At 28.6% G+C, this 22,295-nt stretch overlaps 1 protein-coding gene across 1 annotated transcript in view; it reads left to right on the forward strand.

The window, feature by feature from the left end:
• The window catches only part of LOC119610502 (zwei Ig domain protein zig-8-like), a 57,296-nt gene that overhangs the window by 29,489 nt on the left and 5,512 nt on the right, over positions 1-22,295 (forward strand). The window contains exons 2-3 of the mRNA XM_037965749.1: positions 8,624-8,751; positions 9,751-9,919. Coding sequence (XP_037821677.1) covers positions 8,624-8,751; positions 9,751-9,919 — 297 coding nt within the window. The remainder of the gene's footprint in view (positions 1-8,623; positions 8,752-9,750; positions 9,920-22,295) is intronic.

Below are 22,295 nucleotides of genomic sequence, written 5' to 3' on the forward strand. Positions count from 1 at the left end.
TCTACTTCTAATTATAAATGCTTCTGAGTAAAAGAAAAATAATCATCCAACAGGTAGGCGATTTTGAAATAATAAACTTCTATTAACATGTCAACACAACAATAGCGATTAAATTAAGCCAAATTATAAGTAATAAAGACATTTTCACTTTAATGATTACATTTTGGGTGAAATGCGAGAAATTGTCTTTACCTAAGGCGTATGATTATTATTATTATTATTATTATTACTATCATTACGTCCAGTGTCGTAATGTTTGTTAAAGTTTTTTATGGTTGCTACATTACATTTGTTGAGCCATTGTGTGAAAATTATGTTACCAAAAGTAATTGCTATAACTAAATTGCTTTTCACGTTTTTAGAAAAATATATGTATATACATATTTTGTTTTGACATTGTTATTATGAATAATTTTCTATGTAATAGTCGTTTTATATTATTTATTTATTAAAATTAATCATAATTTTTATGTGGTCTATTCATTTGTCTATGTGTTGGCCTATACACTTCCTGCCACTCTTAATAAAATAAAATCACATTAACAATGGCCATCATTATTATTTACTACCAATAACACCTTGTCGAACATTTCTGCATTTTGTCACCCTGTTTATATGTATATGACTTGTCATTGTTTTTTGTCGTTGAGAGCAGAAAAATATATGAAGAGGAAATGTTGGGTTTCTCAGTTTCATTAGTGCCTGGTGCACTATGGGTTAATTTGGAAAAAATAACATTAATATGTAGAAGTGCCTGTATTTCTTTCTGTTGTACATGCAGCGACCCATTGTGCTTCCCATTACACTCTTTCTTGTTCGAGCTTTTGTAGCCATTAAATGCGTGACCAAATTGTAAATTATTTACTTGTTTCGAGTACTTGAAACATAAATATTAATCAGAAAATATATTGTTGTAGCAACAACAACAATAAAAAACAACTCGAGTTAAAAGGACTCGCCAATAATAACTAACAAAGACGGACACAGACAGAAAAAGCATAAAGATTAAAAGGAAGTTATAAAATTACATCAGCATTCAGACGTTATTTACTGTTCAGTAATTTGCTTAAACAACACACCTGGAGAAAATTTTTCAAACTGTTAAAGGGGAAGCTATAATTTATCTCATTAAATCATTATAATTACAATATCAAGGTTAAGAAAATATCATTTGATTTGGCGATAAATGACAAATTGTTTCGGTGAAAAATTATTTATTATAAAATACAATCAGTTTCAAAGTTTATTTACTTAAATGATATTCGTGACAAAAATTGATTGCTTTAAAAATAAACTATAATTTTAAATGAAAGATAAAAATTATGACAAATGTAATCATTTTTCAAACGAAGGAAAATTAAAATCATAGTATAAACTAGACCATTTTAGTCTAAAAGACTAAAATGATCTATTGTCAAGACTAAAGACTATTCTATAGTCAAAACTATTGACAGTTCTGAAGTAAGGACTATATACCGTTTGATATTCACGACTTTACACTGCTCTGTAGTCAAGAATACAGACTGTTCTATAGTAAAGACTACAGACTGTTCTATAGTCAGACTATAGACTCTTTTTAACAAGTGTGAAGTGAAGCGAAGACTATAGACTGTTCTATAGTCAAGACTATAGACTATTCTATAGTCAAGACTATAGACTGTTCTGTAGTCGAGACTGTAAACTGTTCTATAGTCAAGACTATAGACCAGAGGAGCGCAAGATTGCCATTACATAGCACGCGTGATAGGGTAAGAAAATTCTGCTGACGCTAAGTTGATACACATACACTATAGGTTTAATTCTTCTTCTTTTTATAATGAGCAATATCAGTTGGTTTGCTCTCAACTTAAAAAACTAAATCAAATCAGTTGCTGATCAGCACTTGTCGAAGTAAGGTCTGTACGCGACGTTTTTAAAAACACACAGAAATACAACAACAAAATTTTGAGAAAGCCGAATTAATGTAGGAGAACATGAGAGAACAGTTGATAGTTTTTTATATATAGACTTTAATATACGCTGGCTGTCAAAATCCATAATAAATATTTGACAGTTAGCATCTGCTTTATAGTTTATAGTCATTTTATTAGTATACTTTTATTTTGAATTGAATTCTGTTCTCTGCTGCTTTACCAACACAAATAAAACTATGGTAGTCTATGGTAGTATGTGTTTGAGCAACACTGCTATAGACTGTCTATAGTCAAGACTGTAGACTGTTCTATAATCAAGACTATAGACTGTTCTATAGTGAAGACTGTTCTATAGTCAAGAATATAGACTGTTCTATAATCAAGCTTATAGACTGTTCCATAGTTGAGCTATAGAATGTTCCATAGTCAATACTATAGACTGTTCTATAGTCAAGACTATAGACTGTTCTCTAGTCAAGACTATAGACTGTTCTATAGTCAAGACTATAGACTGTTCCATAGTCAAGACTATAGACTGTTCTCTAGTCAAGACTATCGACTGTTCTATAGTCAAGACTAAAAACTGTTCTACATTCAAGACTATAGACTGTTCTATATTAAAGACTCTAGACTGTTCCATATTTCAAGACTATATACTGTTCTATGGTCAATACTATAGACTATTCTTTGGTCAAGAATATAGACTGTTCTAAAGTCAAGACTATCGACTGTTCTAAAGTCAAGACTATAGACTGTTCGAAAGTCAAGTCTTTAGACAGTTGTATAGTCAAGTCTATAAACTATTCTATAGTCAAGACTACAGGCTGTTCCAAAGCCTAGACTATAGACTGTTCTATGGTCAAGACTATAGACTGTTCTAAAGTCAATACTGTTCTATAACCAAGTCTATGGATTCTTCTATAGTCAAGTCCATACATCATTCTATAGTTTTGACAATAGAACACTGTTCTATAGAAAACTTTTATATATTCAATAATATAGACTATTCTATTGCTCAGACTATGGACTGATCTTTGGTTCAGATTTTAGTCTATTCTATAACTCAGAATATGCTCTGATCTTTAGTCCAGACGGTGGACTGCGCTGTGGAATACCGACTTATTTATTATAGACTGTAGACTGATCTTTGTACTACAGACTGCTCTATAGTCCAGACTCTAGATTACTCCGTGATCTAGACTATTGATAGCACGATATTCAGTTCTTGGAATGGTTTTATAGTCCACAATATGGATTTAATTATCCTAATTATAGACTGCAACATGTTCCAGATTAAAAGATACCAACTAAATTCGTCAAATTTTTATAACTTTGTACGTATGAGTAATATTTGTCAGTGAATTGTATTAAATATTAATCATACGCTTCCACTCTTAGCATAAAACTTTAAATAAAAAATAAAATAAAACACATTTAAAAACTTTTTTCTTGCTAACAGAAAACCATTAAAAAGTAAAATTAGTTTCTTTATAAAATTATTATGTTTTTAAGAAGTCCATCAATATGTCTCTTAAACTCTCACTTTAATACAATAAAATTGTAAGAAAATTTATAAAATATTACACAAATTAAACTTAGCGTTAAATTATTATACTACTAGCAATTTCAATGTAACGCTTCATAAGTAATACAATACTTCAATAAAGAAGAATATTTCTAAAAGCCCATATATAAAGAAAACGAAATTTTTGGAAAATAAATATATAATAGAAAAATAAAGATAAGAAACATATAATCATTTTCCAAAGCATTATAACATTTTTTGTAATTTATGTATATCGAAAATATTATGGATATACAATGATATATACAAAGAATAATATAATATATTAAAACATATTACATGGTTTATTACAAATAAATTGTAATACATGGAAACTGTATAAAATATAAAATGTTACATTCTACATACTCTATATGTATCGTAATGTTAGTTTATAAACAAAAACAACAAAAAAATCAAATAAATTGAGACATTAAAACAAGGACATTCAAACAAAACTTCGCTTTTGTTTAGATTTTTATTGGTATAGATTTCTTGTTTTTGTTTTTTCTGCCATAATAAATCTGAAAAAAAAAATCAAAATAGGAAAATATACACATAAAGGACTTTGCTAAACAATAAACATTTTCAATAAATATTTATAAGGAGACAACAAACAAATAAACATTTAAACAAAAGAGGCGAACAGAATTCAATAAAAAAACTTTTTCCTGTCTTCTTATTGTTGTTTGTTAACTTTCTCGATTTAAGTTGAAGTATTTCATCCATACGAATTCTAACTGACTTTTCTTTTGTATTTATTTATATAGTGTTGTCTAAGGTGTTTGAAGTTGTTACATGAAGATGTCTACTGAAAAAGTCAATATTTTCCCTTGCGTATTTTTATTTGGTTTCTTTTATTTAGTAGCTTTTTTAGATATGCATACATATACATAAATATGTATGTGTGTTATTAAGGTAAAAGTAGGAAATTGAAATAGATATAATGAAGATTTATTAAACTGTCGAAATTTCTTTGTTAATAGTTAAAGTTTGAAGATGTTCTGCAAACAAATTAAATATTGCATTGCATAAGAAATCATTTGAAACACGAACCTTTAACGCCATCAATCTAGGGACACAAATGATTGTTGCTGTTAAATAAGTTAAAATTTCTGTAGAACAAATTCCAACCGAAAGTTGTATTTGTTTATTCTGTTTGATGGAACATAAACAGTACAGAACTAACTAACTAACTAACTAACTACTAACTAACTAACTAACTAACTAACTAACTAACTAACTAACTAACTAACTAACTAACTAACTACTAACTAACTAACTAACTAACTAACTAACTAACTAACTAACTAACTAACTAACTAACTAACTAACTAACTAACTAACTAACTAACTAACTAACTAACTAACTAACTAACTAACTAACTAACTAACTAACTAACTAACTAACTAACTAACTACTAACTAACTAACTACTAACTAACTAACTAACTAACTAACTAACTAACTAACTACTAACTAACTAACTAACTAACTAACTACTAACTAACTAACTAACTAACTAACTAACTAACTAACTACTAACTAACTAACTAACTAACTAACTAACTAACTAACTACTAACTAACTACTAACTAACTAACTAACTACTAACTAACTAACTAACTAACTAACTACTAACTAACTAACTAACTAACTAACTACTAACTAACTAACTAACTAACTAACTAACTAACTAACTAACTAACTACTAACTAACTAACTAACTAACTAACTAACTAACTAACTAACTAACTAACTAACTAACTAACTAACTAACTAACTAACTAACTAACTAACTAACTAACTAACTAACTAACTACTAACTAACTAACTAACTAACTAACTAACTAACTAACTAACTAACTAACTAACTAACTAACTAACTAACTAACTACTACTACTAACTAACTAACTAACTAACTAACTAACTAACTAACTAACTAACTAACTACTAACTAACTAACTAACTACTAACTAACTAACTAACTAACTACTAACTAACTACTAACTAACTAACTAACTAACTAACTAAGCTAACTAACTAACTAACTAACTAACTAACTACTAACTAACTAACTAACTAACTAACTAACTAACTAACTAACTAACTACTAACTAACTAACTAACTAACTAACTAACTAACTACTAACTAACCTAACTAACTAACTAACTAACTAACTAACTAACTAACTAACTACTACTAACTAACTACTAACTAACTAAACTAACTAACTAACTAACTAACTACTAACTACTAACTAACTAACTACTAACTAACTAACTAACTAACTAACTACTAACTAACTAACTAACTAACTAACTAACTAACAACTAACTAACTAACTAACTAACTAACTAACTAACTAACTAACTAACTAACTAACTAACTAACTAACTAACTAACTAACTAACTAACTAACTAACTAACTAAACTAACTAACTAACTAACTAACTAACTAACTAACTAACTAACTAACTAACTAACTAACTAACTAACTTTGATTATAGACTGTCCTTTAATCTTGCTTATAGAAGAGTCTATAGTTTGATTGTAGACTCAAATATCCATCTTTCGACCAATTTTATAACGCAATAGTTTTCATTCTTAGGTCCTCATTAAAACTTTACTTATATAGAAAAAAGTTTCAGCATAAATATTATGAACTGCTTTCATTGACTAAAGTTAATAATATTTTAGAATAAGTTCCTAAATTGTATGAATTTTTCAGGGACTGTAAATAACTGTTATTCTGAAATTTTTAACCCAAAAAATCTCTATGTTGGAGTCAACGTAGACCTATACTATTATATACCAATATACTCGTATTGCTGTACTTTATCAGAATATATGGTGATTTAAAAAAAAACGATCTTTGCTCCACAAATAACAGTTATTTTTTAACGGAAAAATAAAAGTCTGATTGAAACAGTTAAAAAATGAGTTTTATTTTTCCGTCATAAAATAAGAATTATTTGAGGAGTTTTATTTTTTCCATCAGAAAATAAAACTCATTTGTTTTCCCCGTCAAAAAATCAAACAATATTTTTATATATTTTTTCTGTATCCTATTTCATTGAGTTTATCTGACCAAGTCCATTAAATAGTTGATTTGAACTGACGTTGAAAACATCTGAATCAAAAACGGCAAATGGTAATTTTCTGTTATGACTGAACACAAGCTGTTTTAATTTCTTCGGAAGGCATTATTATTGAAAATGAGTTTTATTTTCTGACGAAAAAAATAAAAGTCCTCAAATAATTTTTATTTTAGGACGGAAAAATAAAACTCTTTTTTTAAAAGTTTCATTTGAATTTTTATTTTTAGGTTGAAAAATAACTTTTTCAGGTGGATTTTTATTTTTAAAGTCACAAAATAACTGTTATAAACTGACTTTTTTAATATAACTTATAACTGTTACGGTCCCTGGAATTTTTTCATTTTTATATTTTTAAACATAATCTAGAAGCCTTGACTTAAAATATTAAAAATTTTCTTTATATTTTTCTGTTTGTTAAAAAATGTTTGAAATTTTCTTTAGAAAATTTTTTATTTCTTTATGATTTTTAGATTGAAAACAATAAAATATGCGCGTAACATGCAACATTTTCTGAAGAATGGATGTTTAGCTATATGCTGGTTTTTTTATTTCATATTTTGTTTTCCAGCATTTTTATTTATTTATCATAAAAATTCGCTAATATGTGATTATTTTCTAAAAAATCGAAGATATTAATAGGTAACTGTTATTTATTTATTTATTGCATTTTTGATGAAAATCAAAGAAAATGAACAAAAAAAAACAAAAAAATCTTTCATGTACAAATTCATACATTTTATGAACTTTTAATATTCTGAATGAAAATGGTTTGGGAAAAAAAGTCATGTTCGATTCATTCAATTTATTTCAAAATTCATTCCAAATATGAATTATTTTTTTCTGTGTATCGGATAAGTAAGAAACACAAATTTCTTCAGCCGGAATTTTAAACTAGGCAAGCAATAGTTTTCTGTATTTCACACTCCTGCTGCTTAATCAATGTTCCGGTAACATGTTGTTTTATTGTGATTTTCAGCAAGACTTTTTACAAAAAATATCAATGTAATTTTGACAAAAAAAAATGTATCTAGCAGAGCTCGAACCACGAATCTCCTGTTTGTTTAATAGATAACCAGTGCCATTGTCCTTTAACAAATCGAAAGTCCTTCGCTCTTTATCGATAATTATATATTCGGCTAAATGAAATAATGATAACTCATAACCAAGTATTGTATGAAATAACTACTTGTTATGAACGAAAATTTAAGATATAAGGTTAGTGTTAAGTCTTGAGTGCATAAGAGTCCATAGTTGAACAGACTATAAAACAGTCTATAGTTAGTCTTGGTTATACATGTGTCTTAATAGTACAACCGCCTAAATATATACTTTACTATAAAATAATCCATTTCCTCAATGTGTACTATAGATAATTTGGTTGACTCTATATTCGACACAGACTTTGCCCAATTATCATTACCTTAAAGTTAGATTTGCTAGTAAATTAAAACCAAAAAGAAATTTCTACCTTATATGTAAATTTCAACCGCAGCGGAGTACACAAACGAACCGTAATAGAATTTAATCGATCACAATAACCTAAAATAAAGTCCCTATGGGAAAACAATAGATTGAGTATCTACTCCATATTTTTCTTTCTTTTGTTTCATTTTATGTGTTTGTTTATTTTTAAACAAATATCTCTTGTATTAAAAAATAAAATTAATTACAAATCCGTCAATTAAACTTTCCCAACCAACTGGTTTATTTCTCAGGTGTAAATAAAAACTCTTAAGTAAAAATAAAACACTCAAGTTAATAGGTTTCAATTTATCAATTTCTTTCGGGAAAAAATATATATTTTTTTATATACCATTAAGCTAATAGATTATTATTTTAACAAGATATTTTTAACACATTATTAATGCTGTCAGTTGGATATTTTCATACACAAGTTAATGGCAGGAGTTTATAGGCTGTCACGTCTAGTTTAGCTGTCAATATGGCAAAAAAAATAATAAAATAATACTTGCAAGATTACAACAAAATGTTAAGCTATAATAACTAATTTTCTTAACATATTTTTTTTCAATTTATTTATAGAACCTGTTACTGAAGTAATTGGAGGTCCAGAGCTGCACATTAATAAGGGATCAACTATAAATTTAACTTGTATTGTTAAATTTGCACCAGAACCTCCACCCACAGTTATATGGTCACATAATCGGCAGGTAAGTGAAAGGAAAATTTAAAATTTTTGTACATAAGTAAAACAATTTGTTGCTTATGATAAAGAAAGCCTTAAGAAATATTTGAGATAATTTTTTTTGTTAAAAAATAAATCAAAAGTCTGACCTTTGTTAAACTAATACAGTATAGTTTATTTAAATAATTTTAGTGCCAAAAGAAGGGAGATATATTTAAATAACAGGCGGACGGACGGACGGACGGACGGACGGACGGACGGACGGACAGACAAACACCTTAAATCAAAATACTACTCATATGACAAACAAAACTGTCATAAAAATATGACATTTACCTAAACAAATAATTGTGATTAACTTGTGATAAGGGTCTGTTTTTTATGAGATTTTTCTACTCTATTCTGTATTTAGTCATTGAAGGGACCATTACTCTAGAGGAATAAATAAAGGACCTGGTGAGCGAGAACAAAAAAAGGAAGAAAAAAGTAAACATAAACTGTAAAATAATATATGGACCCCTAAACATTTATGTCTTGAAAATAAATAAAATTCTAAACAGGGGAAAATATTAAGTAAAATGTCATGCTAATAAATATAACATGTAATCAGACGTACATACTCTCTCTCTCTCAATCTCTACAGTCGCCCATACACATATACACACCCACTGACAAGGACAATGTATTATTTTCAACTAAACCATAAAATTTACATAATTTCAAAACAAATTATACTTAAATTGTATTTTATACTCCCAACAATAACAGAACAGTTACACATATGACTACATATACATACATATGTAAAATATGTACACACAAGTATTTGGCAACAAATCCTTATTCAAAAATCCTTACAAATATAATAAGCATTATTTTTGTTAACTTTAAACTTAATACAAGCTCATATTTCTTTCTTCTTCTCTCGCTCTCTCTCTCTCTTTGTTTGTCCCTTCTCCTTGCATCTAAATGGCCATTTAATGTTTATGTGTTTACGTCGGTGATGGCATCTTCTGAAAATCAGGTCATAAATTTCGATTCACCACGTGGCGGTATATCATTAGTAACGGAAAAAGGTGTTTTAACCACAAGTCGTTTATTGGTACAGAAAGCAATACAACAGGATTCTGGACTTTATACATGTACGCCTTCGAATGCAAATCCAACATCTGTGCGAGTACATATCGTTGATGGTAAGTAAATAAATTTGTTGTTTCTTTTACACACATCTTAGATTTTTCGTTTTGTTTTATTAACCTTGAATGTGGGTAGTAAAATTTATGTAATATTTTTGGTAAGGGAAAGAAGATTTATTTAGTGTTCTTTTATTTTTATTACTTTTGAATATTTAGCATTTATAAAGGGCAGTAATATTAAATTAAAATAATCTAAGTTATGTATTATAAAATTAAAACATATCATTGGCGCATATATTTCCCAAAGTAGCAGGTATCTCGAAAATTTGCTACTTTTACAGAAAATTTTTGAAAATTTCGTAATTTATAGAAAGTTTGGAAAAATTTTCCAGAAGTATAACACTTCTCTCTTTCATTTAGATTTTAAGAACATTCTCTTGTTATAGAAAATGTTGTAGAAAATTCCCCTTCTCGCAGAATGTTTTAGAGAAAATTCTCTTTCTATAGAATATTTTGTAGAAAATTCTCTTTATATAGCACTACACTAACTACTAACTAACTAACTAACTAACTAACTAACTAACTAACTAACTAACTACTAACTAACTAACGAACTAACTAACTAACTAACTAACTAACTAACTAACTACTAACCTAACTAACTAACTAACTAACTAACTAACTAACTAACTAACGAACTAACTAACTAACTAACTAACTAACTAACTAACTAACTAACTACTAACTAACTAACTAACTAACTAACTACTAACTAACTAACTAACTAACTACTAACTAACTACTAACTAACTAACTAACTAACTACTAACTAACTAACTAACTAACTAACTAACTAACTAACTAACTACTACTAACTAACTAACTAACTACTAACTACTAACTACTAACTACGAACTAACTAACTAACACTACTACTAACTAACTAACTAACTAACTAACTACTAACTAACTAACTAACTAACTAACTAACTAACTAACTACTAACTAACTAACTACTAACTAACTAACTACTAACTAACTAAAACTAACTAACTACTAACTAACTACTAACTAACTAACTAACTACTAACTAACTAACTCACTAACTACTAACTAACTAACTACTAACTACTAACTAACTAACTACTAACTAACTAACTAACTCACTAACTAACTAACTAACTAACTAACTAACTAACTAACTCTACTAACTAACTAACTAACTAACTAACTAACTAACTAACTAACTAACTACTACTAACTAAACTAACTACTACTAACTAACTACTAACTAACTAACTACTAACTAACTAACTAACTAACTAACTACTACTAACTAACTAACTAACTACTAACTAACTAACTAACTAACTAACTAACTAACTAACTAACTAACTAACCTAACTAACTAACTAACTAACTAACTACTCACTACTAACTACTAACTCTAAACTACTACTAACTAACTAACTAACTAACTAACTACTACTACTAACTACCTAACTAACTAACTAACTAACTACTACTAACTACCTACTAAACTAACTAACTACTAACTACTACTAACTACTAACTACTAACTAACTAACTAACTAACTAACTAACTAACGAACTAACTAACACTAACTAACTAACTAACTAACTAACTAACGAACTAACTAACTACTAAATAACTAACTACTACTAACTAACTAACTAACTAATTACTAACAATAACTACTAACTAACTAACTAACTAACTAACTAACTAATTACTAACAACTAACTAACTAACTAACTAAACTTTGTATAGAAAATTTTCGAGAAAATTCTTTTTATATAGAAAATTTTCGAGAAAATTCTCTTTGTATAGAAATTTTTCGAGAAAATTCTCTTTGTATAGAAATTTTCTGAAAAAATTCTCTTTGTATAGAAATTTTCTGGGTAAATTCTCTTTGTATAAAAATTTTCTGGGTAAATTCTCTTTGTATAAAAATTTTCTCAGAAATTCTCTTTGTATAGAAATTTTCCCAGAAAATTCTCTTTGTATAGAAATTTTCCCAGAAAATTCTCTTTGTATAGAAATTTTCCCAGAAAATTCTCTTTGTATAGAAATTTTCTCAGAAAATTCTCTTTGTATAGAAATTTTCTCAGAAAATTCTCTTTGTATAGAAACGCAAAATTGCGTTGAAAATATTTTAATACACATTTTTGAAAATACAAAAACAATTTAAGTATATTAACCCAGAAACAGAAATATACCACCGTTTACCTAATCATAACACAAGCTTCCAGGCAGAAGTACGAGCAATAACGGAATGTGTAAATTGGATTAGAATAAATATGGCGCCCACAGGGCTTAATATATTTACCGACAGCCAGAAGGCAATTTGTGCGATATCAGGTGATAGAATTAAATCTAAGACCGTATTGGATTGTAAGAAAGCTTTAACTGAATACTCTCCCAGAGGTAAGGTTCACATCATATGGGTACCAGGCCACTCGGGAGTAGCCGGCAACGAAAGGGCGAATGTAATAGCTTTAAAGGGAAGGGAGCTCGATGTAGTTAACCTGACAAACGCAAAACCATTCGACGCAACAAAAGCTGAATTAAAAATATGGATGAGAGAATCCCATAAGGCCTCTTGGAATAATGAAACGGTGGGTAGAACCACAAAGATTCTATGGGGTGACCCTGATGAGAGCAAGACGAGAAATCTTCTCAAAATGAGCAAGTCTGAGGTTAGTATGATGGTACGTATTCTCAGTGGACACACAGGATTACGAGCACATCTATACAAAATTGGACGTGCGAATTCAGACGAATGTAGAGCATGTGGAGAGGACAGTGAAACTCTGGAGCACTTTCTTTGCCATTGTCAGGCATTCGTCGAAGTTAGATCCAAGTATCTTGGAAGTGATGTTATTCCAGAAATAACATTCTTAACCAACACCGATTGGAAGATTCTTAGGAATTACGTCCAGGAAACTGAGTTTCTGAACATGGAAAAATAATACATTCAGTGAACAATTTTTTTTTTTTTTTTTTTTTTTTTTTTTTTTTTTCTTGAATTGGAGCGCACAACAGGCCCGATAGTGGCCTAGGTGTATTTCTTCGGATTTGATGTAGTATACATCCTCCTATCAACCTACCTACCTACCTACCATATTAAAAATTAATTGAAGTAAGGGAAAGGGATTTTCACAATAATTTTATAGATTTTGAAAATGTTGATTAAATTTAATAATTCTAGAAAATGTTTGATAAATACAAATGTAAATAGCTTAATATATTCTATATTTATAAGATATTTGTGATATTTTGCTTTATTAAAATTTTGTAGAAAATTCTTCCTAAATTTAATAAATTCTCTAACTATATTCCCAAGAGTGCCAGTAATTTAAAAAGCAACACATTTAATAACCAATAACAATATCATTAATTTAATATACATATGTTAATATTTCCCATATTGAAGGACCATTTAAAACTTAATAGTGAAAAAGCTTCAATATCAACTACAATAATGACCCCTCAACCTGTCTACCGACTTTTTTCACATATTGTTGATTTTAATGTGGAAAATATATTATCACAACCACTTACATGCCACAAACATAATAATCTATATCAATCTTTGAGCTTGTGTTTCAATACAGTTGCTGTGGTTTTTGTTGTTGCTGCTGTTGTTTTCGTACACTAATCTCTATTATTTGCATATGTTGCCACATTATAAAATCTATACTTATAAATTGTATAATAAATTTGAAAGAAAAGCTTTAAAAAAAATACAAAAAAATGTATAAACTACCATAAATATTGTGTGAGAGTGTGTGTGTAAGAGTAATAAAAAAATATAAAGAAAAGAAATGAAAAATATTGTATATACTGAAACTGACATTATTTAAAAAAATATATATATAAAATAAATAAAAGAAATAACGCACATAATCATGGATGACTGCTGATACATGCCTCCAACATTTTAACTAACACCACTCGACAACATGCATACTTACAACCATATGAGGTTTAAATTGTGGCATCATAAATTTAACGTTTAAATTTACGCATATATACTTTACAAGTGCTGCTCTGCTGTTGGTGGATTGTTGAATATTTTTCATATTTTTTTATGAAATAAATATTGAAAACTTAACATAAATTAAATATGTGGAATCGAGGAGAAAAAAAATCATTAACCTTCAGAGTGTTAAACTCAATAGTACAAAGTCAAGAGAGTGTGTGTGTAGTATATGAAAACGAAAGTTTTTAATAATAATATGTATGAGAAATCTGAAATTATATGTAATTTAAGATTGAAGATGAAGATGCTTGTGTGTGTGTTTTTTGTAAAGAAAATTTCAAATGATTTATTCTATGGCCTTGCTTTAGTCTTCGAAGACGAACTATATTTTAACAAGTTAGAGTGCTATATTCGGCTATGCCGAATCTTAAATACCCTCCACCAGCAAGCTACTTTTTATTGAAACCGATTTAACTATCTAATTTTTAGATAACTTGTCAAAATTTTTGTTTCCTTATTGAGGGTACTAACATTTATGCATATGTCAAACTAATTTAATTAGGTCGAGAAAATGTATATTAATAGGCTAGTTTGAAAACATTTTAATATAATGATTTATCTGTACACAGAAGATACTCATTTTGAATTTTATCCGGATATTATCATTTAATTACGAATTAAGTGAAAATCACTTTTCAGAAGTATACCTTATATGGGAGCTATGACAACCTATAGACCGATCCGGAAGAAAAAATCCGTAGAATGATTTATATATACAAAATACACATTTATGTCGAATTTATCCCGATAACTTTGATTGTTAATGTGCATTTGAGTAATTTTCAGAAATGGTCCTTATATGGGAGTTGTGACCAATTATCAACCGATAAGAAAAAATTTCGTATAATGATTTACCTATATGCCAAAAAAAAAAAAAATTCAAGTCGAATTTTACCACAATAGATTTATTAATTAATGAAATATGTGCGTTTAGGTGATTTTCGGAAGTGGACTTTATATGTATAGGAGCTATGACCTTACACAAAACATATTTGTGTCGAATTTTATCAAGATATCTTTATTTGATAATGAAATATGTGCGTTTAAGTGATTTTTTTGAAGGTGCTATTACCATATATGGAACAATCCGGAAAAAAATTGGTAGAATGATTTATATGCTCACAAAACATATTCAAGTCGTACTTTATCCAGATAGTTTATTATTCAAAGAAGTATGTGCGTTTAAGTGATTTTCGTAAGTGGACCCTCTATGGGAGCCTATCCGGAAAAAATTTCGTAGAGTGATTCATATAAAGACAAAACATATTTGTGTCGAATTTTATCAAGATAACTTTATTTGACAATGAAATATGTGCGTTTAAGTAATTTTCGGAAGTGGGCCTTATATGGTAGCTATGACCAATAATGGACCGATCCGTAAAAAATTTAGTGAAATGATTTGAATGTACACAAAACGTATTTTTGCCGAATTTTATCCCAATTTATCAATGAAAAATATGTGTTAAAGTGATTTCCGGAAGTGGACCTTATATGGGAGCTATGACCAATTATGGGCCTATCCAGAAAAAATGTAGTAGAATAATTCATATTTATACGAAATATATTTATGTCGAATTTTATCACGATAGCTTCATTTGTCAATGAAATATTTATTTTTAAGTGATTTTCGGAAGTGGGGTTATATGGGAGCTATGACCAATAATGGACCGATCCGTAAAAAAATTTGTAAAATGATTTGTATTCATACAAAACATATTTGTGTCGAATTTTATCCCGATAGCTTTATAATTCAATGAAATATATGCGTTTAAGTGATTTTCGGAAGGGGACTTTATATGGGAGCTATGACCAATTATGGACCTATCCGGAAAAAATTTCGTAGAGTGATTTATATTTAGACTAAACATATTTGTGTCGAATTTCATCAAGATAGCTTTATATGACAATGAAATATGAGCTTTTAAATGATTTTCGGAAGTGGGCTTTATATGGGAGCTATGACCAATAATGGACCGATCCGTAAAAAATTTGGTAGAATGATTTGTTTGTAGACAAAACCTATTTAACTCGAATTTTATCACAATAGCTTTATTCATCAATGAAATATGTGCGTTTAGGTGATTTTCGGAAGTGGACCTTGTATGGGAGCTATGACCAATTGTGGACCGACTGAGATCTACGTTGACAGTATGATTTCTGTTCATATTATATTTGCATGTACAAAATTTTGTGTTGATACCGATATATTTGAGTGAGTTATTAACGATAAACTAATTTCCGGGAATATATACCTTTGTGTGGGGGCTATGGGAAATATTGGATCGATTCTAAAGATTTTCAACATAATTGATCACTGCCATGGAAAAATAATGTGTGACAAAATTCATCGAAATATCTTTGATAGTTTCGGAGAAAACTTCAAAAGAATTATGAAAAAAACGTAATTTTTTTCGAGGTAGTCTGAAATTTTTACTCATAACTTTTTGCGTTGTGAACCGATTTTGCTGATTTTCAATACCAAACTGCTTAGGATAACAATAAATATTTTGGGTGAATTTGGTTGATTTCCTTTGCTTAGTTTTAACGTGAGCGTGTTTTACACAGACAGACAGACAGACAGACAGACAGACAGACAGACGGACAGACGGACAGACGGACAGACGGACATAGCTAAATCGACTCAGAATTTCATGAGGACCCAGAATATATATACTTTGTTGGGTCTTAGATGAATATTTCTTGGTGTTACACACGGAACGACAAACTTATATATACCCTCTATCACCACTGATGGTGGTGGAGGGTATAAAAAGGAAGTTTGTATTGATATTTGATAATGATGTTTTAATAGACATTTGTATTAAATCTAAAGAGAAAAAGCATTTTACTTTTTCATCATTTAAGATAAAAAGAAATATGTTCCCTTGTAATTGGTCCAATCAGTTAGGAAAACATGTGAGAAAATTGAATTTATTGAAAAATAGAAAAATTTTATTAAAGAGAAAATCTTTCTTAACAATTTTTTGTAATAAGAGAATTTTCTCTAAAATTTCTTATAAAAACAGAATTTTCTCGGAAAGTTTTCTACAAAAAGAGAATTTTATCGAAAATTTTCTAAAAAAAGTTAATTTTCTCGAACATTTTCCTATAAAAAGAAAATAACTTTTTTAAATTTTCTATAAAAAGATAATTTTTCCGAAAAACTTTCTATTAAATGAATATTTTCTTAGAAATTTTCTAAAAAAATAGAATTTTCTCGGAAATTTTCTTTAAAAAGTTTCTACAAAAACAGAAAATTTTCTATAAAAGGAGAATTTTCTCGGAAAATTTTCTATAAAAGGAGAATTTTCTCGGAAAATTTTCTATAAAAGGAGAATTTTCTCGGAAATTTTCTATAAAAGGAGAATTTTCTCGGAAAATTTTCTATAAAGGAGAATTTTCTCGGAAAATTTTCTATAAAAGGAGAATTTTCTCGGAAAATTTTCTATAAAAGGAGAATTTCCTCGGAAAATTTCTATAAAAGGAGAATTTCCTCGGAAAATTTTCTATAAAAGGAAATTTCCTCGGAAAATTTTCTATAAAAGGAAAATTTCCTCGGAAAATTTTCTATAAAAGGAAAATTTCCTCGGAAAATTTCTAAAGGAATTTCTCGAAAAATTTTCTATAAGAGGAAAATTTTCTCGGAAAATTTTCTTAAAAAGAGAATTTTCCCGGAAAACTTTCAAAAAAGAAGAATTTTTTCAAAAATTTGCTATAAAAGGAAAATTTACTTTAAAAAGTTTCCACAAAAAGAAAATTTTCTACAAAAAGTGAATTTTCTCGAAAATTTTCTATAGGAAGTGAATTTTCTCGGAAAATTTTCTATAAAAAGTGAATTTTCTCGGAAAATTTTCTATAAAAAGTGAATTTTCTCGGAAATTTTCTATAAAAAGAGAATTTCTCGGAAAATTTCTATAAAAGAGAATTTTCTCGGAAAATTTTCTATAAAAGATAATTTTCTCGGAAAATTTTCTATGAAAAGATAATTTTCTCGGAAAATTTTCTGTGAAAAGATAATTTTCTCGGAAAATTTTCTATGAAAAGATAATTTTCTCGGAAAATTTTCTATGAAAAGATAATTTTCTCGGAAAATTTTCTATGAAAAGATAATTTTCTCGGAAAATTTTCTATGAAAAGATAATTTTCTCGGAAAATTTTCTATGAATAGATAATTTTCTCGGAAAATTTTCTATGAAAAGATAATTTTCTCGGAAAATTTTCTATAAAAGGAGAATTTCCTCGGAAAATTTTCTATAAAAGGAGAATTTCCTCGGAAAATTTTCTATAAAAGGAAAATTTCTTCGGAAAATTTTCTATAAAAGGAAAATTTCCTCGGAAATTTTTCTATAAAAGGTAAATTTTCTAGGAAAATTTTCTATAAGAGTAAAATTATCTCGGAAAATTTTCTTTAAAAAGAGAATTTTCCTGGAAAACGTTCAAAAAAGAAGAATTTTCTCGAAAATTTGCTATAAAAGGAAGATTTACTTTAAAAAGTTTCCACAAAAAGAAAATTTTCTACAAAAAGTGAATTTTCTCCGAAAATTTTCTATAAAAAATTTTCTATAAGAGGAAAATTTTCTCGGAAAATTTTCTTTAAAAAGAGAATTTTCCTGGAAAACGTTCAAAAAAGAAGAATTTTCTCGAAAATTTGCTATAAAAGGAAGATTTACTTTAAAAAGTTTCCACAAAAAGAAAATTTTCTACAAAAAGTGAATTTTCTCGAAAATTTTCTATAAAAAGTGAATTTTCTCCGAAATTTTTTATGAAAAGTGAATTTTCTCGGAAAATTTTCTATAAAAACTGAATTTTCTCGGAAAATTTTCTATAAAAAGTGAATTTTCTCGGAAATTTGTCTATAAAAAGAGAATTTTCTCGGAAATTTGTCTATATATTCAATTCACTTTTCGTTTCACTTGTTCATTTAGCGTCGTAATCTAAATAAGTTGAACTCATATACATACAGATTAAGATGATTATTAAGAGTTGATTATTCTGATGATGAACATGACGTAGATGAAAAAGACTAAAATGAATGTTCTTATTTGTTATATGCTACATAATGCCATAATAATCTAAAGTCATGTGAGCACAAGAGGATAAAGATTTAATCGTTCATTCCATAATCTTTATACAAAAGCAAAAATGAACTCTATTATAGCACAAAAATTAATAATTCTCGTAAATTCTATAGGGTAATTTGTACATTATTATAATGGGAAGTGGAGAAACAAAAGCAATATTGGTGGAAAAAAATAGAGTGCTAACAGTTTAGGAAACCTGCAAATTAAATATTCTACTAATCAATAAGAATTATTACATTTTCTTAGAATTAAAAATAACTTTTAACTCGATATTTATTCTTCAATACAATTATCACTTTAATAATCTTTACCAATGACCCAGTAATAATATTAATAAGATTCATGGTTAGACAATCTACTCAATGTAAAGTTATTGTTAATGTACTCATTGGTCTTAAACAGTAAACAAACATACAAAATTACAAATCATCTAACAAATTCACCATATACGCCCTTACCTAAGGGTATGAGAGTAGAAATAACCTTAATAAATATATATAAAAAATATCCTTTTATATAAATATACTGCAAACAACAAATAAATGAAAATCATGAAAATATCCATTCGTTAAAGTATAAATTCATTCGAAAAGGACATTACATAAAAATAAAATACTCTAGAGATTAAGGAGTAGCCACTTAACTTAATTAGATAAGTGACCATTTTAATATGCTGTGTTGGCATATTTTCATTTAATGTTTTGTTTTTCTTCTTAAAAAATATATAAACAACATAAAAAAATTTGTGTCTTATTTTGTTGTTGGTTGTGTTTATATTTGTGCTGGAAGCATAAAATCTTTAAAAAAGATTAAATCTGTCTTTAATGTATTTATTCGAATTTATTGTTTAACAATATAATAATACTGAAGATGTGTAAATATTTTCAGATTTTTTTTATACCCTACACCACTTTAGTGGGGAGGGTATATTGGATTTGTGCTGATGTTTGTAACATACAAAAATATTCGTCCTAGACTCACCTTAAAGTATACCAATCGGCTTAGAATCGTTTTCTGAGTCGATTAAGCTATGTCCGTCCGTCCGTCTGGCTGGCTGGCTGGCTGTCCATGTAAACCTTGTGCGCAAGGTATAGGTCGCAATTTTCAAGATAATTGGATGAAATTTGGCACACACGTTTTATTTGACCTAAGGACGAAGCCTATTGAAAATGGTTAAAATCGGTCCATTATTTCACCTAGCCCCCATAGAACAGAACCCCCCGAAAAGGGCTTCTGAGCTCATAATTATGTTAAATATACAGATATATCGATAAAATACGGCACAACTAAGTTTTATAGAAGTCTTGATGACCCTGCCAAATTTCATAAAGATCGGGCCCCATTTGACCCTAGCTCCCATACAAAGTCCCCTTCAGAAAATTACTTGAATGTCCCAAATTAACTTATAAACACAAATATCGCGATGAAATTCAGCACAATAAAATATTATGTAAATATAAATATATTCACAAAATGTTATCGGGCTTGGTCCATATTTGCCCCTAGCCCCCATATAAAGCCTCTTTCAGAAAATTAGTTTTTCATCCATAAATTGCTTAAATGTATCGGAACAAGGGAATATTGAAGATAAATGCTTTATTATGAAAAATAAATCACATTTAATATTCATAATTGGTGTAGGGTATCATATGGTCGGCCACGCCCGACTATACTTTCTTACTTGTTATATTCTTGCATTTATTTATAACAACTGCTGAATTTATTATTTTCTTTCCCTTTTGATAAAAGCTGTATTTGTTAGGAATGTTATTTACTGAAGTAGAAGCTTTGGAAAATTAGATTAAAAAGAGAATTTAAAATTCTTAAATCCTTAAGTGGTTATTATTTAATAGTAATATTGGTGTCTGCACTACATATACATACATGAATGTAAATAAATTTACAGTTCCAGTTCTAGTTCAGTTCCAGTTCAGTTCTAGTTCAGTCTAGTTCAGTTCTAGTTCAGTTCTAGTTCATTTCTAGTTCATTTCTAGTTCATTTCTAGTTCATTTCTAGTTCATTTCTAGTTCAGTTCTAGTTCAGTTCTAGTTCAGTTCTAGTTCATTCTAGTTCAGTCTAGTTCAGTTCTAGTTCAGTTCTAGTTCAGTTCTAGTTCAGTTCTAGTTCAGTTCTAGTTCAGTTCTAGTTCAGTTCTAGTTCAGTTCTAGTTCAGTTCTAGTTCAGTTCTAGTTCAGTTCTAGTTCAGTTCTAGTTCAGTTCTAGTTCAGTTCTAGTTCAGTTCTAGTTCAGTTCTAGTTCAGTTCTAGTTCAGTTCTAGTTCAGTTCTAGTTCAGTTTCTAGTTCAGTTCTAGTTCAGTTCTAGTTCAGTTCTAGTTCAGTTCTAGTTCAGTTCTAGTTTCAGTTCTAGTTCATTTCTAGTCAGTTCTAGTTCAGTTCTAGTTCAGTTCTAGTTCAGTTCTAGTCAGTTCTAGTTCAGTTCTAGTTCAGTTCTAGTTCAGTTCTAGTTCAGTTCTAGTTCAGTTCTAGTTCAGTTCTAGTTCAGTTCTAGTTCAGTTCTAGTTCAGTTCTAGTTCAGTTCTAGTTCAGTTCTAGTTCAGTTCTAGTTCAGTTCTAGTCAGTTCTAGTTCAGTTCTAGTTCAGTTCTAGTTCAGTTCTAGTTCAGTTCTAGTTCAGTTCTAGTCAGTTCTAGTTCAGTTCTAGTTCAGTTCTAGTTCAGTTCTAGTTCAAGTTCTAGTTCAGTTCTAGTTCAGTCTAGTTCAGTTCTAGTTCAGTTCTAGTTCAGTTCTAGTTCAGTTCTAGTTCAGTTCTAGTTCAGTTCTAGTTCAGTTCTAGTTCAGTTCTAGTTCAGTTCTAGTTCAGTTCTAGTTCAGTTCTAGTTCATGTTCTAAGTTCAGTTCTAGTTCAGTTCTAGTTCAGTTCTAGTTCAGTTCTAGTTCAGTTCTAGTTCAGTTCTAGTTCAGTTCTAGTTCAGTTCTAGTTCAGTTCTAGTTCAGTTCTAGTTCAGTTCTAGTTCAGTTCTAGTTCAGTTCTAGTTCAGTTCTAGTTCAGTTCTAGTTCAGTTCTAGTTCAGTTCTAGTTCAGTTCTAGTTCAGTTCTAGTTCAGTTCTAGTTCAGTTCTAGTTCAGTTCTAGTTCAGTTCTAGTTCAGTTCTAGTTCAGTTCTAGTTCAGTTCTAGTTCAGTTCTAGTTCAGTTCTAGTTCAGTTCTAGTTCAGCTCAAGTTCAGCTCTAGTTCAGCTCTAGTTCAGCTCTAGTTCAGTTCTAGTTCAGTTCTAGTTCAGTTCTAGTTCAGTTCTAGTTCAGTTTTAGTTCAGTTCTAGTTCAGT

Source organism: Lucilia sericata, unplaced genomic scaffold (assembly GCF_015586225.1).
Source record: "Lucilia sericata isolate MDLA Ls3-8-SP2 unplaced genomic scaffold, ASM1558622v1 Contig001215F_arrow, whole genome shotgun sequence".
In the NCBI taxonomy this organism is placed as follows: Eukaryota; Metazoa; Arthropoda; class Insecta; order Diptera; family Calliphoridae; genus Lucilia; species Lucilia sericata.